Source organism: Microcaecilia unicolor, chromosome 4 (genome assembly GCF_901765095.1).
Source record: "Microcaecilia unicolor chromosome 4, aMicUni1.1, whole genome shotgun sequence".
NCBI lineage: Eukaryota > Metazoa > Chordata > Amphibia > Gymnophiona > Siphonopidae > Microcaecilia > Microcaecilia unicolor.
The window spans coordinates 285,902,806-285,922,397 of NC_044034.1; the positions used below are offsets into that span (position 1 = coordinate 285,902,806).

The 19,592-nt window shown below is 42.1% G+C and overlaps 1 protein-coding gene across 3 annotated transcripts in view; it reads left to right on the forward strand.

Moving 5' to 3' along the window:
• Window positions 1–19,592, forward strand: part of PROM2 (prominin 2) — a 187,496-nt gene that overhangs the window by 90,566 nt on the left and 77,338 nt on the right. For all 3 annotated transcript variants that reach the window (XM_030201635.1, XM_030201636.1, XM_030201634.1), the window contains exons 7-11: window positions 3,251–3,450; window positions 11,040–11,114; window positions 13,570–13,633; window positions 14,285–14,444; window positions 17,257–17,397. In XM_030201635.1, the coding sequence (XP_030057495.1) occupies window positions 3,251–3,450; window positions 11,040–11,114; window positions 13,570–13,633; window positions 14,285–14,444; window positions 17,257–17,397 (640 nt within the window). The remainder of the gene's footprint in view (window positions 1–3,250; window positions 3,451–11,039; window positions 11,115–13,569; window positions 13,634–14,284; window positions 14,445–17,256; window positions 17,398–19,592) is intronic.

The window sequence follows — 19,592 nt, forward strand, 5'->3', positions numbered from 1 at the left end:
TAAATCTCATGGCGATAGCAGCTTCACTGAGACCTGTTGAATTAAAGCTCTTGAGATATCACCATACTTTACTTATTCTGCAGTGAACTAGGAAAAAGAAAGATCTAATATATGCTGGCAGGAAAATTTTCTTTGTTCCAAATGTCTTTATTCCAGATGTATCTAAAACTACAACTCAACGCTGGAAAATGTTTCTTGACATGCGACCACAATTAAAAGCTCTTGGTGCTCAGTACAGATTATTTTATCCAGCACTCATAAGAGTGACTTATTGTAATATCACCAGGAATTTTGAAAATCCTGTGGAGCTGCAAACATTTCTGGATGACCCTGCTTGTAGAAAAAGTTGATGGCCTAAAATTTGTTTTCTTTTTTTCTTAAACTTATTTTCTCTAGGTGGCTATTTCTTACATCTTATAATTGCTTCTGGTTGATTGATTGATCCCTGCATGATATCTATCTTTAAAGATATGTACACCTTTCATTGTTTATATGAGTTACCTCTAATTTGTAGGTTTTTCTTTTTTTTTTTTCTTTTTGTTTTCATCTTCATTCTTTACAAATAATAAGTTATATACTTTTTGATGGCTTCTTTGCATGTTATTTCTTTAAATAATCCAAAGTTGTTGTATCCCAAATGACTGAGGGCAGATATCTGTGTCTTCCAAGAGACTCACCTCTTTGAAGATGAGGCACAAAAACTTAAAGGTGATTGGATGAACTCTTGTTACTATTCTCCAGCTTTTTGGAAAAGAAATGGGGTGATCACATTGGTCAGAAAAGATGTTGGATTGCATATTACCTCTCAAACATCAGACAAGCAAGGTAGATAGTTATGTCTTCAAGGAGAGTTTCAGGGTAAGCCAATAAATCTGCTTAATATATATGCACCAAACTCTGATGACCCCAAGTTTTTTTTAATGATTTTGTTCTTCCTGTTGTATAAGCCTTAATATGTATACGTTACTAGGAGGAGACTTTAATCTTCCGCTGGATCAATTTCTTGTCAGGCCCTCCCAATGTCTCCCTTCTAAGCTTCATGCTTGTTCTGCTTTATCCTTTTTGATGCAAATAATGGTTCGGTTGATACATGGAACTTATGTATCTGTCTGGAAAGGCTTTTACATTTATTTTTTCTCCTGTTCATCAGATGTATTCTCACTTGGATTATTTCTTAGCGTCTAAAGACTTGATTCTATTCCTAGAGAACACAAGTATACATAATATTGTGATTTCTGATCATGCTGTGATCTTATGTTGTTTATATTGGAATGATGATATAGAACAACATTCAGCTTGGAAATTAAATCCAGCCCTCCTGCAAGATGCTGAGATTATATCTAAACTCCAAGTATTGACTAAAGATATTTTTTTCCAAAGAAATGATTCAGATGAACTGTCTCCAGTTACTGTATTGGAGGCATATACCCCCGGATTGTATATAGCTTAGAGAGCTGTGCCGAAATCCAGACAGATTCTATAACAACATGCATAACTTTAAAAGCTTAACAAGCTAATTAGCATTGATAACAACACTTAACAAGCAATAATCAGCACTAATTGGCAAGCATTAGAATTTACACGCACATCTTGCTAAGCGTATTCTGTAATGCACTGCACCTAACTTCTAATGTGTGCAGACAAAAAGGGGCATGGTTATGGGTGAGGAAATGAGTGTTTTGTGGGCATTCCAAAATTTACGCACATAGTTATGGAATATGGCCCTCTGAGCTTAAATCTATATGACAGGATTTATGCCATGTTTTCATTGGTGTAAATGGATGCATGTAGTTTTAGGCGCTGGAATATCAATTAAGCGTATTCTATATACCGTGCCTAAATTTAGGCACCGCTTATAGAATATGCTTAGGTGAAAATGTTTTCCGCATGGATTTTTTAGGTACCATATATAGAATCCCCCCCCCCCCCCATAAGGCTTTCATTCGTGGAGAGGTGATAAGTCATGGCAAATTTAAGACGGCAGTGTGCTCACGTATGAAGGGTCTGCTGCAAGCTCAGGAAAAGAACTGGCAGCAAATGCAAGAACTTTCCATAATGGTGTGGAGGTGGGGACACTGCCTGAGAAGATACATGCACTTGTATATGATTGTATCATATAAATAAAGCCTCCCTTTGACAATGTGGGCTGAGCTTCTCTTTGAACATAAGAACATTTTGTGTCAGACCAATGGTTCATCAAGCCCAGTATCGTGTTTCTAACAGTGGCCAATCCAGGTCACTAGTACCTGGTAGAAACTCAAATAGTAGCAGCATTCCATGCTACCAATCCCAGGGCAAGAAGTGACTTCCCCATGTCTATTTCAATAGCAGACTATGGACTTTTCCTCAAGAAACTTGTCCAAACCTTTTTTAAACCCAGATACGCTAACTGCTACACAAATGTACCTGTATGCGTACTAAATGACAGGAAGTTTTCAGTCCAGGGAATTTACCCAGCTAGCCATTAAGTTTCCTAGGCAAATTCCTTTGAACACTGTCCTAATACTGCCTTCTCTCTGTCTATATCCTTTCATAAACACCAAAGAAAGTATAAATGTTTATTTTTCTGCTTCCATTTGTGAAACGTTTCTGACATGTAAAACTTTGTAAATATATACCTCAGATGCATTGTCCCTGGCACTTCTGATTTGCATGACTTCTTTGGTTTTTGGATCACTGCTGCAGAGCTGCCAAGTTACCCAGCTCCAGGAGGGAGACTTTTTGGCCAATCCGGTGATTGAACTTGCAATGCCAATTCAGTGTGTTATTTGTAGTCCCAGTTACTACCAAGTTAAATCAGTGCTTCATGTCCCATAATGTATCAGGATAGGGTTGCAGAAATCCAGGACTAGTTCAGAATTTCCTTCCTGGAACTGAGTAACTTGGCAACTCTCCAGCTCTAACCATTTGAGGCATATGCTTGCAGGGTCCACCTGCTCACTCACAAAGTATTACTGTCACCACACCCACAAATAGGTTCTGCGATTTCCCTGCTACTTCTGGAGAAGTGAAATATTGGGAGAGGGAACGAGAGTGAGAAAGAAGTAAATCCGGGGGAGGGGGGAAGAGAAATCCTGGTAGGTGGGGGGGGCTTGCAAATATATGTTTGCCTAGGGCCCAATATAGTGTTAATCCAGCCCTGCATAAGGAAAGGAGCTCCCAAATGGCTTTTGCTCTCAACATGATCTTTGATGTAGAGAAATCCTATGCAAGTAAACGTCAACATGATTAATATTATCTTTTCTTTCAGAACTTGAGAACTCAGTTGACCAACTGAAGAACCTCAATGAAAGCATTTGGGCCCTGCAGCAGCGGCAGGAAGTCCTAAATTCAGCACTGGCAGACAGAAGACAAAAAATTATTGACCTCATTGGCAATTCAAACTGCATGTTCTGTGACGCCATCAGAGCAGAAGCGGAAAATTTGGTATTAGGATCAAACTACAGCAAGGTAAGAGTAATTCTGGGGAACTGAAGAAAGAACAGGGAGAGAGAGACATGAATAATAGATTATGGAAGATAAAGGAATAGAAATAATACTTTAGTACAGTGGGTTCCAAACCCAGTCCTGGAGGCACCTCAACCAGTCAGGTTTTCAGGATATCCACAATGAATGTGCATGAGAGAGATTTGCATGCAGTGAGGGCAGTGCATGCAAATACATCTCATGAATATTCATTATGGATATCCTGAAAACCTGACTGGCTGGGGTGCCTCCAGAACCAGGTTTGGGAACCACTGCTTTAGCAAAAGTTATGATATGATATGATATGATATGCTAATACCAAACTCATAGGGCCCGATATTCAGACCACAGGAATTAGCTGGGCTTACTCCTGCAGTTGGCACTGAGCCCGGATATTCAATGCTGGGCCGTTTCCAGTGACTATCATTGAATATTTGGGTGTTTTGGGCTGGTTTCAACTTAACCGACGAAGCCGATATTCAACGCTGGCTGGTTAAGTTGAAATTGGCCAATGATAGGCCTGCTATTTTGGCGATGCGCTGAATATTAGCAGATAGCTGGTTGTATGACGTGATAGAACCAGTTATCTTCTAAGTGCTATCTGGCAATATTCAGCAGGAGATAACCTTCGATCTCCCGCTGATAGCCGGTGAAGTGTCATTTCACCAGCCAGGAGCCGTTCCTGGCCAGTTAAATGGTTTCAAGTATTTGGCAGATACTCTTTGTTTATATGTTCCTTTAAGGCAGTTCCTATTGCCCTAAGCAAATAGTTGAGGTTTCTTTGGAAAGAGTAAAATACGTTCTGACCATAGGCGTAGTTTGACTGTTTCATTTGGGGGGGCAAAGAATGGGCGGAGCATATTAGCATATCATTTGCATATATACATATGCAAATGAATATGCTAATGTGGAGGAAGGAATTGAATTTACAGGCAAAATATCACAGATCACATTTCAAAAAGCTGACACATTTCAATTAATAAATTATGAATAAAATACTTTTATCTACCTTTGTTGTCTGATCATTTAGTTTTTCTATTCGCTTTGGTCCCAGTGTCTTCTGTTTTATTCAGTGTCTTCTTTCCAGTAGGCTTCCCTCTGCTCCCCACCCCTCGCAGTCCCATCCATCTCTTGCTCCTTCCTTCTGCTCCCCACCCCTCGCAGTCCCATCCATCTCCTGCTCCTTCCCTCTGCTTCCCACCCCTCCCAGTCCCATCCATCTCCTGCTCCTTCCCTCTGCTTCCCACCCCTCCCAGTCCCATTCATCTCCTGCTCCTTCCCTCTGCTTCCCACCCCTCCCAGTCCCATCCATCTCTTGCTCCTTCCCTCTGCTTCCCACCCCTCCCAGTCATCTCCTGCTCCTTCCCTCTGCTTCCCACCCCTCCCAGTCCCATCCATCTCTTGCTCCTTCCCTCTGCTTCCCACCCCTCCCAGTCCCATCCATCTCCTGCTCCTTCCCTCTGCTTCCCACCCCTCCCAGTCCCATCCATCTTCCCTCTGCTCCCCCCCCCCCGCGAGGTCCAAGATGGTGACTCCGTTTACCCCCTCTCTTCCTCCCTCCCTCCCTCCGGTGCAGGCAACAGTCTTCAGCTTTTTCAGCGTTCCTGGCAGCGGTAGCGATGTACACGCTGCCTTCGGTCTGCCCCGGAAGTCTTCTCGTCAAGTTCCTGTTCCCACCTATGCGGGAACAGGAACTTGAAGAGAAGGCTTCAGGGCAGACCGAAGGCAGCGTGTACAACGCTACCGCTGCCAGGAACGCTGGAAAAGACTGCTGCCTGCGGCGGAGGGAGGGAGGGAGGGAGGAAGAGAGAGGGGTAGACGGACACGCTCCTCTCCGTCCGCTACTCCGCTTGGCTTCCCTGCCCTCTCTGTCTGCGTCCCGCCTTCCTCTGACGTCAGAGGAAGGCGGGACGCAGACAGAGAGCAGGGAAGCCAAGCGGACAGAGAGGAGCGCGTGCGTGCATGTGTTTTTTTATTTTTTTTTAAACTAATGGCGCGGCGGCGCCTCATCGTCGTTTGGGGGGGCATTGCCCCCCCTCGCCCCCCCCCCCCAGTCTACGCCTATGGTTCTGACTTGCTATGCAATAAGTGACGGTATAGTCAACAAACGATAAACAATGTTTTCAGGAAAAGTAGCACAGTTTAAAAATGAACAAAATGACCACTGTATCTGCATTCAAGCTTCTCTTACATATGAACAGCACAATGCTTTGTGTGTTATCTTCTGAAAATATGGGCTCTGAGGTAATTGATAAATGGTTTGGAGTCCTGCGAAGATCAAGTCAGCGAGTACTGACCATTCAGAATGGCAGATTCATTCCCAGTGGCTCAAAAGAAGTCAAGAATCAATACAAGTCCTCATTGTCATCCTCAAGGCCCAAAAGACAATAGGAGTCAAAAAGTCCAGGGATACCCTCCTCCTCCAGTCACTAAATCAGAAAGAAAAAATGTGTAGGGCTAAGAATCCTCTTCCTAGAACCCAGGAGGAAACAGTGAGAAAGTAGGGTAGTTTTTTTTTTTTTTTTTTTTAAAGGACACCTATTTTTAGGCACCAAGTCTTTACAGAACCTATTCTATAAAGGAAAGTATTTTTCTTCATAGTATACTAGCATAATAGGTCAAAAACATGACTAGTCATAACGGGTCAGACTAAAGGTGCTTCTAGCCCAGTATCCTGCCTCCAATAGTGGCCAAGCCATGTCACAAGTACCTAGCAGAATCCTAATAACAGCAAACTTCCATGCTACCTACCCCAGGGATAAGGAAGTGGCTTTCTCTAGATCTGCCTTAATAACAGTTTATGGATTTTAGCTCCAAGAATTTATCCTAACCTTTTTTAAACCCAGGTCCTATCTGGCAAATGAGTTTCAGAGCTTAATTATGTGTTGAATGAAAACATATTTTCTCCTATTTGTTATTTCACCCCCTTAATCATTTTGTCACCCTTCTTTGTACCTTTTCTAATTCCTGACCTATATTTTAGGTGTGATCATTTACATCAGCCATAGAGCTCTAGGCAGCTATATGCTCATGCCTAGATAGTTAAAGAACATGTGTACATTGTAGTAGTTTATAATATAAATGCATAATGTGCATCTCACCCCCCCCCATCTCAGCACCCACCTGCAGAGTATGCATCCCTGAATACAGGTGTGTATTTACAGAATAGCGTGTAGCCATAAAATTGTCATTTACACATGTATGTGTTTGTTAGCTTAACATGTGTACATGACTAGAATGCCAGCATTTATGTGTGTTCTTAACACCTAAAACCTATGCATCTCCTTATAAATTTAATCTCTAAGTGTGAGGCCAGGAGTTGTTCTCCCTAGAAACCAGAAGGAGCAAATCAGTAAGCTTGAGGATCTCTTCGCAGCAGCTTGACCCCCTAGCTTTTGTATTATAAGTCTACTGCTAGGGGTCAGCAACGCTATTTTGAACTCTGAGTCAGAAGGGTCAGGAGTGACTGGGGTTCACTCCTGTCCCAACCTCAATTCACCACCTTGGATTTGCCACAAATCCGGAGATGGGCATCCTTCTCTCAGGGTTGCCCAAATCGGCATAATCGAAAGCCGATTTTGGCCGTCCCCAACTGCTTTCCATCGCGGGGACGACCAAAGTTCCTGGGGGCGTGTCGGAGGCGTAGTGAAGGCGGGACTGGGGCATGCCTAACAGATGGGCATCCTCGAGCGATAATGGAAAAAAGAAGGGCATCCCTGAGGAGCACTTGGGCAACTTTACTTGGTCCATTTTTTTCTTACGACCAAGCCTCAAAAAGCTGGCCAAACTGACCAGATGACCACCGGAGGTAATCGGGGATGACCTCCGATGACTCTCCCAGTGGTCAATAACCCCCTCCCACCCTGAAAAAAAAACTTTAAAAACTTTTTTTTGCTCTCCCCTCCTTCGACGTCGCTGATTCCTCTGTGCCAGGGTTAGCAGCTTCGCTAGAGGGAACCCGGAATGCCACCGGAAGTGTGACGGAGGTAGAACCCAGTGGGGGACTAGCATCGCTACAGAAGTTGCTCAGGTCTGAGGCCCAAAAATTGCTTGGAGCTTCAGAGAAAATTCCGGAGGTTAATCTAGAAAGGATTTGGCTGATGTTAATCAAAATGGATTCAACCTTGAAGAAATCTTCAGGAGAAGTAAATGCTGTTTATACTAAATTTGAAGATTTTAAAAAATACAGTGGACTCAGTTAAAGAGGAATTAGCCATGCAAGTTACACAGCTGCAGAAAGATGTTGAACAGTTTCAAGAATTTAAAGCTGCTGTAGCTAAAGATAATCTGGATATTCGTAGAAAAACTGAGCAGATAGAGAATTTCAACAGACGTTTGAATCTGCGCCTTCTGAATTTTCCCAAGCTCCCTGGGACTAGTCCACTGGAACTATTCAGAAGATACTTAACAGAAAACTTAAAGATACCAATGGAAGCTATACCTCCAATAAATAAGATTTTCTATTTACCTAGTAGCAAATGTGAACTTTGATGTGAATAATATATCTGTCATACTGGAACAGTCTTTGGAAAATCTACACTCTTAGTCTCCTTTATTTTCAAACAGGGTCTTAATTCTGTACTGAGACTTTATTTTAAGAACACCAATTCTCATTTTGGAGGTGGGAAAATATGGATATACCCTGATGTAACAAAGCTGACCCAGCAGAAGAGGAAAGCCTTTTTGGCAATGAAACCGAGGACGGTGGAAGTGGGGGGATCCTTTTTTCTCGCCTACCCTTGTTAATGTATCGTTCGGTTGGGTCAGATGAAATATGTTTTCTTTTCTCCTGATCAACTGAAATCCTTTCTAGATTTAAAACAACTAAAATAACATGTGTTTAAATTGTGTTGGAGGATTGCACATAGCCTTAATTAAGTTATAATTATTTTTCTTTGTAATCTTCTCTAATTCATTAACGCCCTCACTCAGTGTGTGGTCTAACAAAGCGGAATAATTGTGGTCTAAAAGTGAACTAATATTCTTTGATTTTTTTCTTTTGTACTTATCTTCATTTTACTTTTCTTGTATCTTAATATTACCTTGCTGTATTTCAGTTGACAAGTGTACTCTTGTTAAAAGAATTTAAAATCAATAAATATAAAATTTTTTTTTTAAACTTTTTTTGCCTGCCTCAAAATGTCATGCTCAGGTCCATCGTAGCAGTATGCAGGCCCCTGGGAGTAGGGGGGGGGGGGAATGTGTGTGTCAGCAGAGGCATAGTGAAAGTGTAGATGTCCTTCTTTCAAACATTTTGGACATCCTGAACTGCCCCCCCCCCCCCCCCCCCCCCCACACACACACACAGGGACAGCCAAATTGCACAGGAGTGGAAGAGTGGCCTAGTGGTTAGAGCACTGGTCTTGCAATCCAGACGTGGCCCGTTCAGATCCTGCTGCTACTTGTGAGCCAAAATCCAAATAAATAAAGGGGATGTCAGAGGCATAACCAAAGGCATGGACATCCTTCTCACAGAAACACCCACATTTTGGGCATCCTCAATGCATCGGAGACAGAGGCATAGCAAAGGACATCCTTCACCCATACTCTAAAAAAAAAAAGACATCCCTGACAAGCACTTGGACGTTTTCACCTGGACTTGTGCTTTTCTAAGGTTGTAGATGGCAATTTATTTAAGGTTGTAGACAGCTATTATACATGCAGCTTGTCTGCATGTATGACGCCGTCTTTGGCATGCGCAAAGCAACCATGCATAATGCTTGGCTGCTCTGCGCTGGCTTCCCCTCCTTAGGAAGCAAATCATGTGCAAATGAGCTAACAGCAAGCAGCTCATTTGCATGTGATTTCCTTCATGCATGCCCGTTCCTTTCCGAATCGCTAAGGGATCAGTAAGGGAAGGGCTTTTTCCGTTCAGTTAGTGCATCTGGCTGAAGATAAGGGAGCTATGTACCTGGGAGCAAATTGTGAAGTCCACTGCACTGCCCCCTAGGGTGCCCGGTTGGTGTCCTGGCATGTCAGGGGGATCAGTGCACTACGAATGCTGACTCTTCCCATGACCAAATGGCTTGGATTTGGTCATTTCTGAGATGGGCGTCCTCGCTTTCCATTATTGCTGAAAATCAGAAACGACCAAATCCTGGGGACGACCATTTCTGCTGGGGACGACCATCCCTAAGGTTGACCTAAATTTGCTGATTTGGGCGTCCCCGACCGTATTATCAAAATGAAAGATGGACACCCATCTTGTTTCGATAATACGGGTTTCCCCACCCCTTGCTGGAGCCGTCCTGCGAGGACGTCCCCAAGAAAACTTGGGCGTCCCTTTCGATTATGCCCCTCCACAGGTTAGTCCCTCCTGTGGGAAATGAAGGTACCATAAAAGCCTGACTTTTATCACACCTCAATAATTGCCCCACCAAGGGTAATAATTACTACACACTATGCTCTGACAAGGGCTGCATCTTTCTCAATTGTAGGTCCAGTAATGTGGAATGCTCTGCCTGGCTATTTGCACCTTTGTACCTTTGTACTAATGTGGGACAGTTTAGGAAGTTATTGAAAATTCTTTGTCAAGCCTTTTTTGATCTTTGATAATGGCAGGCAGTAGCAGTTATTGTTTTTGAGAGACTTGTTGGGGGGGGGGGGAACAGCGCATTTATTGTATGTTTGTGATTATTTTTATTATTATGTATGTTTTTCCCTGTTAACCACTTAGCTTTAAGCAGGGGTGGGGAGAGGGAGAAGGCCACTGGGCCACCAGGGAAACTTGTTCGGAGAGGTTAGGGGGCTGGAGGTCCACCATGCCTCCAGTCCCTTGCGTGTGGGGGACAGGTACTGTAAGCATGCTAGACAAGGCTCCCCATTCCTCCCCAATGCACCACAAACCCTAACACCAGCTCCGAGCTGGTGTAAAGTTTGCCACGGGAGCAATGCCAATGTTTGGTGTGCTGCTCGCTGAGCATTTGGGGAGGAATAGATAATGCCCTGTTTTGCATGCATTTGCATGCTACTTGCGATCAGAGCTGGAGAGCTCTTTGTTTCATGCTCTCGCCGGGACGGAAGCAAATACAGGTGCTATTACGGAGCTAATAGCCTCTATCGCCCGCGTTTGCTTCTGATCATCGGCCCTTCAATCTTATGAGCAGTTCTTATATCACCTTACTCTCTACACCTAGATCTCCATGTTTCCTTCCTTTTTGATTTGTCCATAGTCAGTGGTGTACCAAGGGGGGGGGCGGTGGGGGCGGTCCGCCCCAGGAGCACGCCGCTGGGGGGTGCCGCGGCACGCGCCTGCTCTGAGTTCGCTGACTTCGCACGTTCGCTGCAGCTCCCTCTGCCCTGGAACAGGTTACTTCCTGTTCCGGGTCAGAGGGAGCTCCAGCGAACGCGCGAAGTCAGGGAACTCTGAGCAGGCGCACGCTGCGGCACCCACCCCCAGCGGCGTGCACCTGGGGGGGGTCCGCGCTGCATCGGGGGGTGCTGTACCCGGGGGGGGTCCGCGCTGCATCGGGGGTGTCCGCCCCCCTAGGAACGCCACTGTCCATAGTTGCCCTGATTTCTCAGAGATTGTTGTGATATGAAAATACAGTACTTTCTATTTGTTTCTTCTTCAGTTCCCATCACTGGAAACTGTTCTGAACAATTTAGAAGATGCAAGAGGAATCAACCTGACTGGGATCTTTCAGAAGGTATCTCACACATATTTTTTCCCTTAGTCTTTCATACTTTTTTCTTACCACCATATCCTATTGACATTTTACCTTTCAACCTTCAACTTTTTCTTACTTTTTCGGGGGCTTTTTGCCTTTCGTGGTCATGCTCTCACTTTTTATCCACCATCTTGAATCTCACTTGAAAGTCACATTCCACATTCCACCTTTAGGAACCAATGTACTTGAGTGTGCAGAACATGCATGCATTACCTCGAGAGGGTAACTTTATAACAGAATGCCTAGGTTGAGAGAGCAAGAAGGCGCCTTATGGCTGATCTATTTTACAAAGATACATAGGACTAGATTCAGGAAATGGTGACCAAATATGGAAGCAGAAAAAATGGGCAGTGAGTGCTATTCTATAAACAGCGTTTCATCATTTTCATTTCATTTATTTCACTTTCTATACCACCCTTACTGACTGACAAACCAGGGCGATGTACAAATATATAGTAGGAAAGGAACTACGATTTGGGATAGGAACGAAAACTCATACACTCAGACAAAGGGAGGGAGGGAGGTGGGTTGTCATGGATGGAAAGGGGAAAGAAAAGAAGGAAAACACGGGGAAAAAGAGCAATCTCTGACACATGGATGACGCTCCTCTATGCAGAACCAAAACCAAGGGTAAGAAGCCAGGTTTTCAAAGCGATCTTAAATTGTTTCAGAGATGATTCTGCATCTATAGCTAGAGGAATTGTGTTCCAAAGAAATGGTGAAGCGAAAAAGAAGGCTCTTTGCCTGGTGGATTCAAGAGTAGCTTGTTTTGGGCCTGGGAGAACCAGACAATGATTTAGGGATCGAATAACATGAAACAGAGAATAGGGGATTGTTAAAGAAGATAAACTTATCTTCTTTAATGATCCCCTGTTCTCCGTCTCGTGTTGTTTGATCCCTAAATGATTATCGCCTGGTTCTCCCAGGCCCAAAACAGGCTACTCTTGAGTTGGGCACTATTTGTAGAATAGCACGTAGTACTGGGATCCTGATCCAACTTTGGGTGTAAGGATTTACACCAACTGATACCTGGTGTAAATCCTCATGCCTGCCATTGCTGCACCCCCTTTTCAGTTACGTGCTATAAGATCTCAGTATACATCTTTGTAGAATAGTGCATAGCAAGATGCGTACACAAATCCAAATAATTGCCAATTAACACCCAATTAAATTGCACGCACAAATTGAGCAAACGCCAAAATTTACACATGCAATTTTTAACATCATATATAGAATCCGTGGATAGGCACTTATGTATCTTTGTAAAACACTAGGGATGTACTTGCAGAAATCAAGCTAAATTGAAGTCACTGACATTTGCGCCTACTCAGGAGCAAATGTAAATGTTAGTGGGTTTTATAAAGAAGACATATTTGTGACACTCTGCCCATGCTCTGCCCAAGAAGACACCCACATGTGTCAGGTAAAAGTAGATGCTGTTTTCTCACTGTACAAACTTTTATGTGTGTAGCCTCAGGGTAACTAAAAGCTCTTTCACATGCATAAACAGGATCTCGCATGCAGAAAATGTTTATAAAATTACTCCCCCCCCCCCCCCAACGTGGTATTTACTAAAAGGCATAAGCCCCTGCCATCCAATATTCAGGCTTGGTGGTATGTGGTATCTGAGGCACTTACAGCTGTGGACTGAACTGATCCTGGATTTTCAATATGCTAGGGCATGCACAGCTTCCCAGCATTGAACATCTGGGTCTCAGCAGTCATCCAGAAGATAACCTTGGGATTTTACCTCACGACACCTGAGCACGTCCCACAGTAAGCCGTTTTAAACTGTGTCAAGCACATGCTAGCACTTACCGCAGCTTAGTAAAAGGATCCCTAAATTTATACACTATTTTCCAGCCAAAGGTAGGAACCTAAGGGCTTTTTTTTTTTTACAAAGTGGCGCTACTGATGAGCAGTGCGTTGACTGCTAAGAAGCCCATTCAATTCCCATGGGCTTCTTCGCATTCAGCACAGGCTAATTGGTAGTGCCACTTTATAAAATGAGCTTTAAGTTTGCTGCTGAAAATTCTGCTTAATTTAGGAGCTTAAAATTTATGCTTACAAATTTAGGACTGCCATTCATTTGTCTAGATTTATGAGCTTAATTTAAGAGCCTAGTGCTGAAAGTCAGTGCTAGGCCCCTACAATATTTCTCCACCCTAAATCTATCCCTATTGTCATCCATTTTTTATGCGCCTGAATTTAGGTGTTTAGTGAAATTTTGAGTTTAAATTTAGGAATTAAGCCTGAGTAAGTTTTCAAAGAGGTCAGTTTAGCAGCCTAACTCTCAAAGTGGGGAACATAAATTCTTTACATATTGGATACATAGTTTTCTTACTCATCCACCTGTTGTTCTTTACCTTCCATCTTTAATGATTGTCTAATGTCCACTTTGACTTGTTTTTAACAAGTGTTTTGGCATTTTCAGGGAATAATGTACTTTGATGATATTCCAGCACTTGTGGAAACACAAAGTGCTGCACCAATAGCAAGTAAGTACCAGCACTAGTGAACCAGCTTCTGCGCATCATCACATCCCTACGGCTTTCATGGTAACTTGGGATGTCTTTTCTCAAACATTTCCAGCTTCTGTGTTAATTTGGTCTTCACTACCTGTATTACTTCGTAGACTTCTGTGACTTGAGCAGTCTTCCATCATACTCCGGCTACTGTGATAAGTTGAGCTTGTATCTTAATACTCTTCCTGACTTCCATGACTGTCTCTTCTAACTATTCTTGAGCTTCCATGGTTTTGTCTCACTTCACAGTCCTCTGGCTCAGGTGATTTCTTGGATCTCTCTTTCCCAATACTCCTCTAATTCTCACAATGACTCAAACCTGTCATTCCTCACCTTCCTTCAGCTCTTGTGATAATTCTGGTGCTTGTGACAACTTGGATCATATTCTTCTGGACCCAGTGGTGATTCAAATTGATCTCACCTCATATTTCTCTGGTTCTCTTAGTGACTCAAGCCTATTTCTTGAGTGTCTTTTTCTGCTTACACTCCACTGGCTCCTGTCTTAGGAAAGGGGTCTGACTCTCTCTTATTTATTTCTGTGGGTTTAGGCGTCTTCTCATACCCCTCTTCATCTGAGGCTCCTGACCTTCATTTTCTGCTCACCCCTCCCTGTTTTCTTCACAGATATAAAGAATGCACTGAATAAGACAGAGGGGCAGGTTCATGCTATGGCTAAAAATTTCCAGATTGAAAAATATACCAGCCCCCTGAATGAGGCCTTGAAGCAGGTTGAGGACAAGATCACTTACTATGGGAATGAAGTGAAAAACTATGACAGATACAGGTAACCTAGTAAAAGGTATTGTGGAAGCAGGGGCTTGATGGGGTTCATTCATTCCAAAGCAGATATTATTAATCTTGTCCTCCATATACAGAAGACAGTACAAATGAGACAACTGGGTGAACTAAGTGGTATTTTTCTGCCGAATTGTTTTATGTTTTTGTATTCCTAGAGCAAGTGAAATTCTCTTGCATACGTAATACATGAGCCATGAAGAGTTGTGTTCAGGCCTGGATTTAGGCATAAATAACATAATCAACTGCTTCTGGTGCCAAATTTTGATAGGTGCTGGACCGTTGCCAGAATGCTTCCATCTGGGCCTGCTTTCCCTTCACTGCTGCTGCCCCATGTAAACAATACTTAACAGTATAAAACAAGAATTATAGTTAACAATATAAACAATAACTATTAGAGTGAGATTATGAGAAATGTCATACAAGTATTGCTATAGAGTACAAATCAATATATACAGTAGAATTAAAAGCAAAAGAAAAGAAAGAAAAAGAAAATAAGTTTTTTATGAATACAAAAAGTACTTCTGTAGAAATGAAAATTGTAAAAGAAAAACAAAACTGAAAAAGAAAAAGAAATACCTAATATGGGTGCCCATAGAGTGTCAAGATACACATTGGAAAGTGACAGTTGGTGACCAGAAGTTTTCAATTGATTTATATCTATTGGTACATTCAGCGACTTTGCATTCGTATCCATGAATCTTAGCAATAGTATGCCACCAAAAAGGTAGTATTAAGCAAAGATACAGTTTTCCAATTTGAGAAGATCATCTGTATTGTGATAGTTAAGACAATATCTAGTAATCGAGATTGCCATTTCCCTAATGGTTTGGAGAGAGCTAATGATCTAAATCAGTGTTTCCCAAGTCCAGTCCTGGAGTACCCCTTGCTAGTCAGGTTTTCAGGATATCTACAATGAATATGCATGAATTTGATTTGCATGCACTGCCTCCATTATATGTAAACCTCTGTCATGCATATTTATTATGGATATCTTGAAAACCTGACTGGCAAGGGGTACTCCAGGACCGGACTTGGGGAGACATTGATCTAAATAAAATTATAGGGAAAGTAAAATTAGACATCCAGAAAGACAAAATCAAGGGGCAATAATATATCATATGATTTAGATTGTCTCATGATGAGGTGTAGTGCCAACATTTGTCATCTTGTGAAAGACCAGCTTTAAAAATTTTCCCTCTGATTCTATAAACGTCACCAAAAATTGCACATGCAAATTTAGGCATGTTCCCGAATTGCATGTGCAATTTAATTGAATATCAAGCCAATTAGTGCCAATAATTGGCTTCTTAACAAGCAATTATTGGCAGTAATTAGATTTAATTAGGACTAATGCATGAAAAGGTTGGCGAGGGATCCACACAAGTTCCAAAAAAGGGGCATAGAAATGGGAGGGTCATGGGCATTTTGGGACAGAATGGGCATAATTACAGAATAATGGTGCTCTGTGCGTAAATTTAGTTGCAGTCATTTGCACCATGTTTTCTTTTATGTACAACTTTCCATTCATGTTTAGTAAGTTTTTTTATCTATATTCTTAAAGAAAAAAGGATGGAAGCAGCATTGGTAACATACTAAGGGCCCTGTTTACAAAGGCATGCTAGCATTTTTAGCACATACTAACTGTGTAAATGCCCATAGGGATATTATGGGCATCTACATGGTTAGCGCACGCTAATTTTTAGCGCGTGCTAAAAACACAAGCGTGCTTTCTAAACAGGGCCCTAATATAGTAATTGATAGCAGGCATAAGTGTCATTTTTATAGTTTTAATCCTACCCCACCAAGAGAGCGTTAATGGGGTCCACCTTTGAAGTAATGTATCTATTTTCTTTAGGATGTTATCTAAATTTAATTCCATCAATTGTTCTCTGTCTCTATGGAAAAGCATGCCCAGATATTTAGGGCCCTGTTTAAAAAGGCGTGCTAACATTTTTAGCACATGCTAAAAATCAGCATGTGCTAACCATGTAGACGCCCATAGGAATACTGTGGATATCTACACGGTTAGTGCGACTTTGTAAACAGGGCCCTTAATATATAAAGGAGACCAGCAAAAGTTAGCAGATCCTAAATCTGACTGCTTTGTGTGGTCATTCATGGGCATGGCCTCAGATTTGTCCCAGTTGATTCGATATCCAGAAAATGATGAAAAATGATTAACTAGTTTAAGAAGCACTGTCATTAAAAAAAAAATGGACACCCCCCCCCCCCCCCCCCCCCCCCCCAATATTCAGCTAGTGGTGATCAGCATTTTTTTAAATGCTGATCGTTGCCGGCTAAATTATCCCCCAATATTCAGTACTGGGTCATGTCTAGGCACTAATACTGAATATCGGGGGATAATTTTGGGCGGGCAGGCTGCTGGAGCTTATGCGGGCCCGGCTGATATTCAACCGATCTGATAGCTGTAAGTACTCCAAAAACCCAGCAATTTTCAGCTTGGTCAGCATTTTACTGAGTGTTAGCAGGACCGGCTGACACCATGGTTTCAGATTTCCTACAGTGCATATTCAAACATTGGAATTTTTAATATCAGATGGATCTTTTTATTCACATCTTCATAAGGCTTCTCATGTAGGCCTATTAGGCCGAAACATGGCTCATGTGGAGTCTTGGATGATAATAAATGATTGATCCTTTTACATCATCCAGCTATTGCTTTTAGTCACCTTCACTGTGCTTGTGTTTGTCTCTTTAACCATTCACCACCTCACAGACAAATCACACTCTGTAGCAGTGACATAGTTCTGATTTTTCTTTTTCTCCTTTCTCCCCAGGTGGATTGTGGGAATTGTGTTGTGTTGCATTCTGCTGCTGATTATCCTTTTTACCCTGCTCGGGTTAATACTGGGTGTCTGGTGGCTATCTACACAGGAGGACACCAGGACTGGCGAGATTGCTGGCATCCTACTTATGATGTGAGTTTCTGTACTTCCCTTAGCCACCACTTATTTACTTTGTGGAGACTAGGACTAGCATCCTCTCATCCCATATGTGTTTGTTAGGGATATGTGATTAGAAAACATTTTTGGTTCAGTTTTGGTAGATTTGGCCTTTTTCCATGATTTTTGGACTTCTTTTCAGTTGATTTCACACATTAATTTTATTACAACCTTTTGTAATTACTTTTTGAAAATAAAGTATAATAGAAATAAAAATACATCACAATTGAAATATGCCATCATTGCCATAATGAAAGGAAAGCAGCTTATTCAATTCACCACATTATTTTAAATTTACTACTAAGTAGCGTCATTGCATGCCCCCTAGTCCTTGTATTCTTGGAAAGAGTAAACAAGCAATTCATATCTACCTGTTTCACTCCACTCAGTACACCGGTTACAGAATAGCACCTAGCCATTGAGTGAATAATTTTCAATTACTGGTGCCATTCACTTGAGTAAGTGCTATATAACATACATGCCCTATTGGCACCTAAATGTAGACACCAAACTATAGAATTGCCTTTTTAGTCTTCATGCATCTGCCGAGGAGCTAGGGTAGAGGGTGATATTTTCTGTCCAAAAGATTATAAACAGTACATAGTTTGTTTTTTGGTTGTTTTTTTTAAGTAAGATTTGTTAGATCTATTCCACTCTCATATCCTCATTTAACTATTGATAATGAGTCCTCTAATTGCAGCAAATTCACAATGGGTTTTGTTAATGCTGTTAATGCTAGAAAATTAGACATTATTAAAGATCTATTAATAGATGAGCAGTTTGATTCCATGTAATGTGCCTTACTCAAAATGGAGGTGTTGCCATTGCTGATATATATCTGCAAGGTTATTCTGTAATATATCAGCCATGGCTAGGGAAGAAAGGGGATAGAGTGGTGGTAACATATCATTCCTCTACCCCTTTCTTGTGAAAAATTATAGTTTGATTACACAGATGAATATATTCTGCTTAGACTGCACCATTTATAATCATATATATATATATATATATAGATAGATAGATAGATAGATAGATAGATAGATAGATATAGGTCACTTCTGATATGAAGGGGTGACTAAAGATTCTGGCAGTATTGCTCCTTAGGGAAGCGTCACTAAGCGATGCGCTTCAGTCATGTGCTGGTAGTCGGAGGACCTCTGCTTAGAAAAGAAACTGTGCAAGCTCTTAGAATGCCATGAAGAAAATCTACGGAAGCAGGAGATACAGGCATGGAAAATGTAAGCTAAGGAATAGATTGCTAAAGCAAAAAGATAGTTCTAGGCTACCTCAGGTTTTTGAGAAATGACATAAAAACATAGGAGTCAATATGCAGCAGCAGCAGTAAGCCTTTTAAAAAAATAGTAAAAATAGTAGTAGTAGTAGTACTTTTTAAAAAAAAAATGCCTTGACCAGCATTTAGAGAAATAGGCTTACTGCCGCTGCTGCATATTGTCACTACTACTATATGGATAGGCAGTGGTGATGAATTTACATAAAAGGCAGTAATATTTTGCGACTCTAGCTACGTGAGTTAATTTAAGACCAGTTTTCTATGGCCTAATTTAAACCATTTAGCTATAGGAATTTCAGCTGAATATTGCCACTATCCATATGTTTGGTCACTCTGGTCACAGGCCTGGGAGGGTGAGCCCTTGGACCACAGCGAGTTTACGCTGCCTAACTAAGCTGGAGGCTAAGTAGGCCCCGACTGATGACAGGTGAGTCACACCCAGGCTAGGATCAGGGCTGGCCAAGTCTTGAGTTTCACTAGAAAAGTAGGGAGTACTGTAACTGAGATCAAGAGCAGGTGAGCTGGTACGGATACCAACAGTGGTACTCAAGAGGTCCAAGAAAGTCCAAACAATACCGGAGGTCAGGGCAGGCTGTGATCAAGACACGGTCAGGCAGGCAGCAATCAGTGCAGGTGACACTGCAGAGGAATCGAGGAGACAAGCTGGGGTCAGAGCCGAGAAGTCAATCCAAAGAAGGGAGCAGGAACAAGCACAGGCTGGCTGACGACATGGACTGGAACAACAGTGGCCTGGCTGGAGACATGAACTGGAACAAGGTAGACTGGAGACACGGACTGGAACAAGAACCAAGTGTAGCAACTCACATCAGGCAAAAGCTAGGAGACCTGCTGCAAAGGCAGAAGAGTCTCAAGGTTCCTT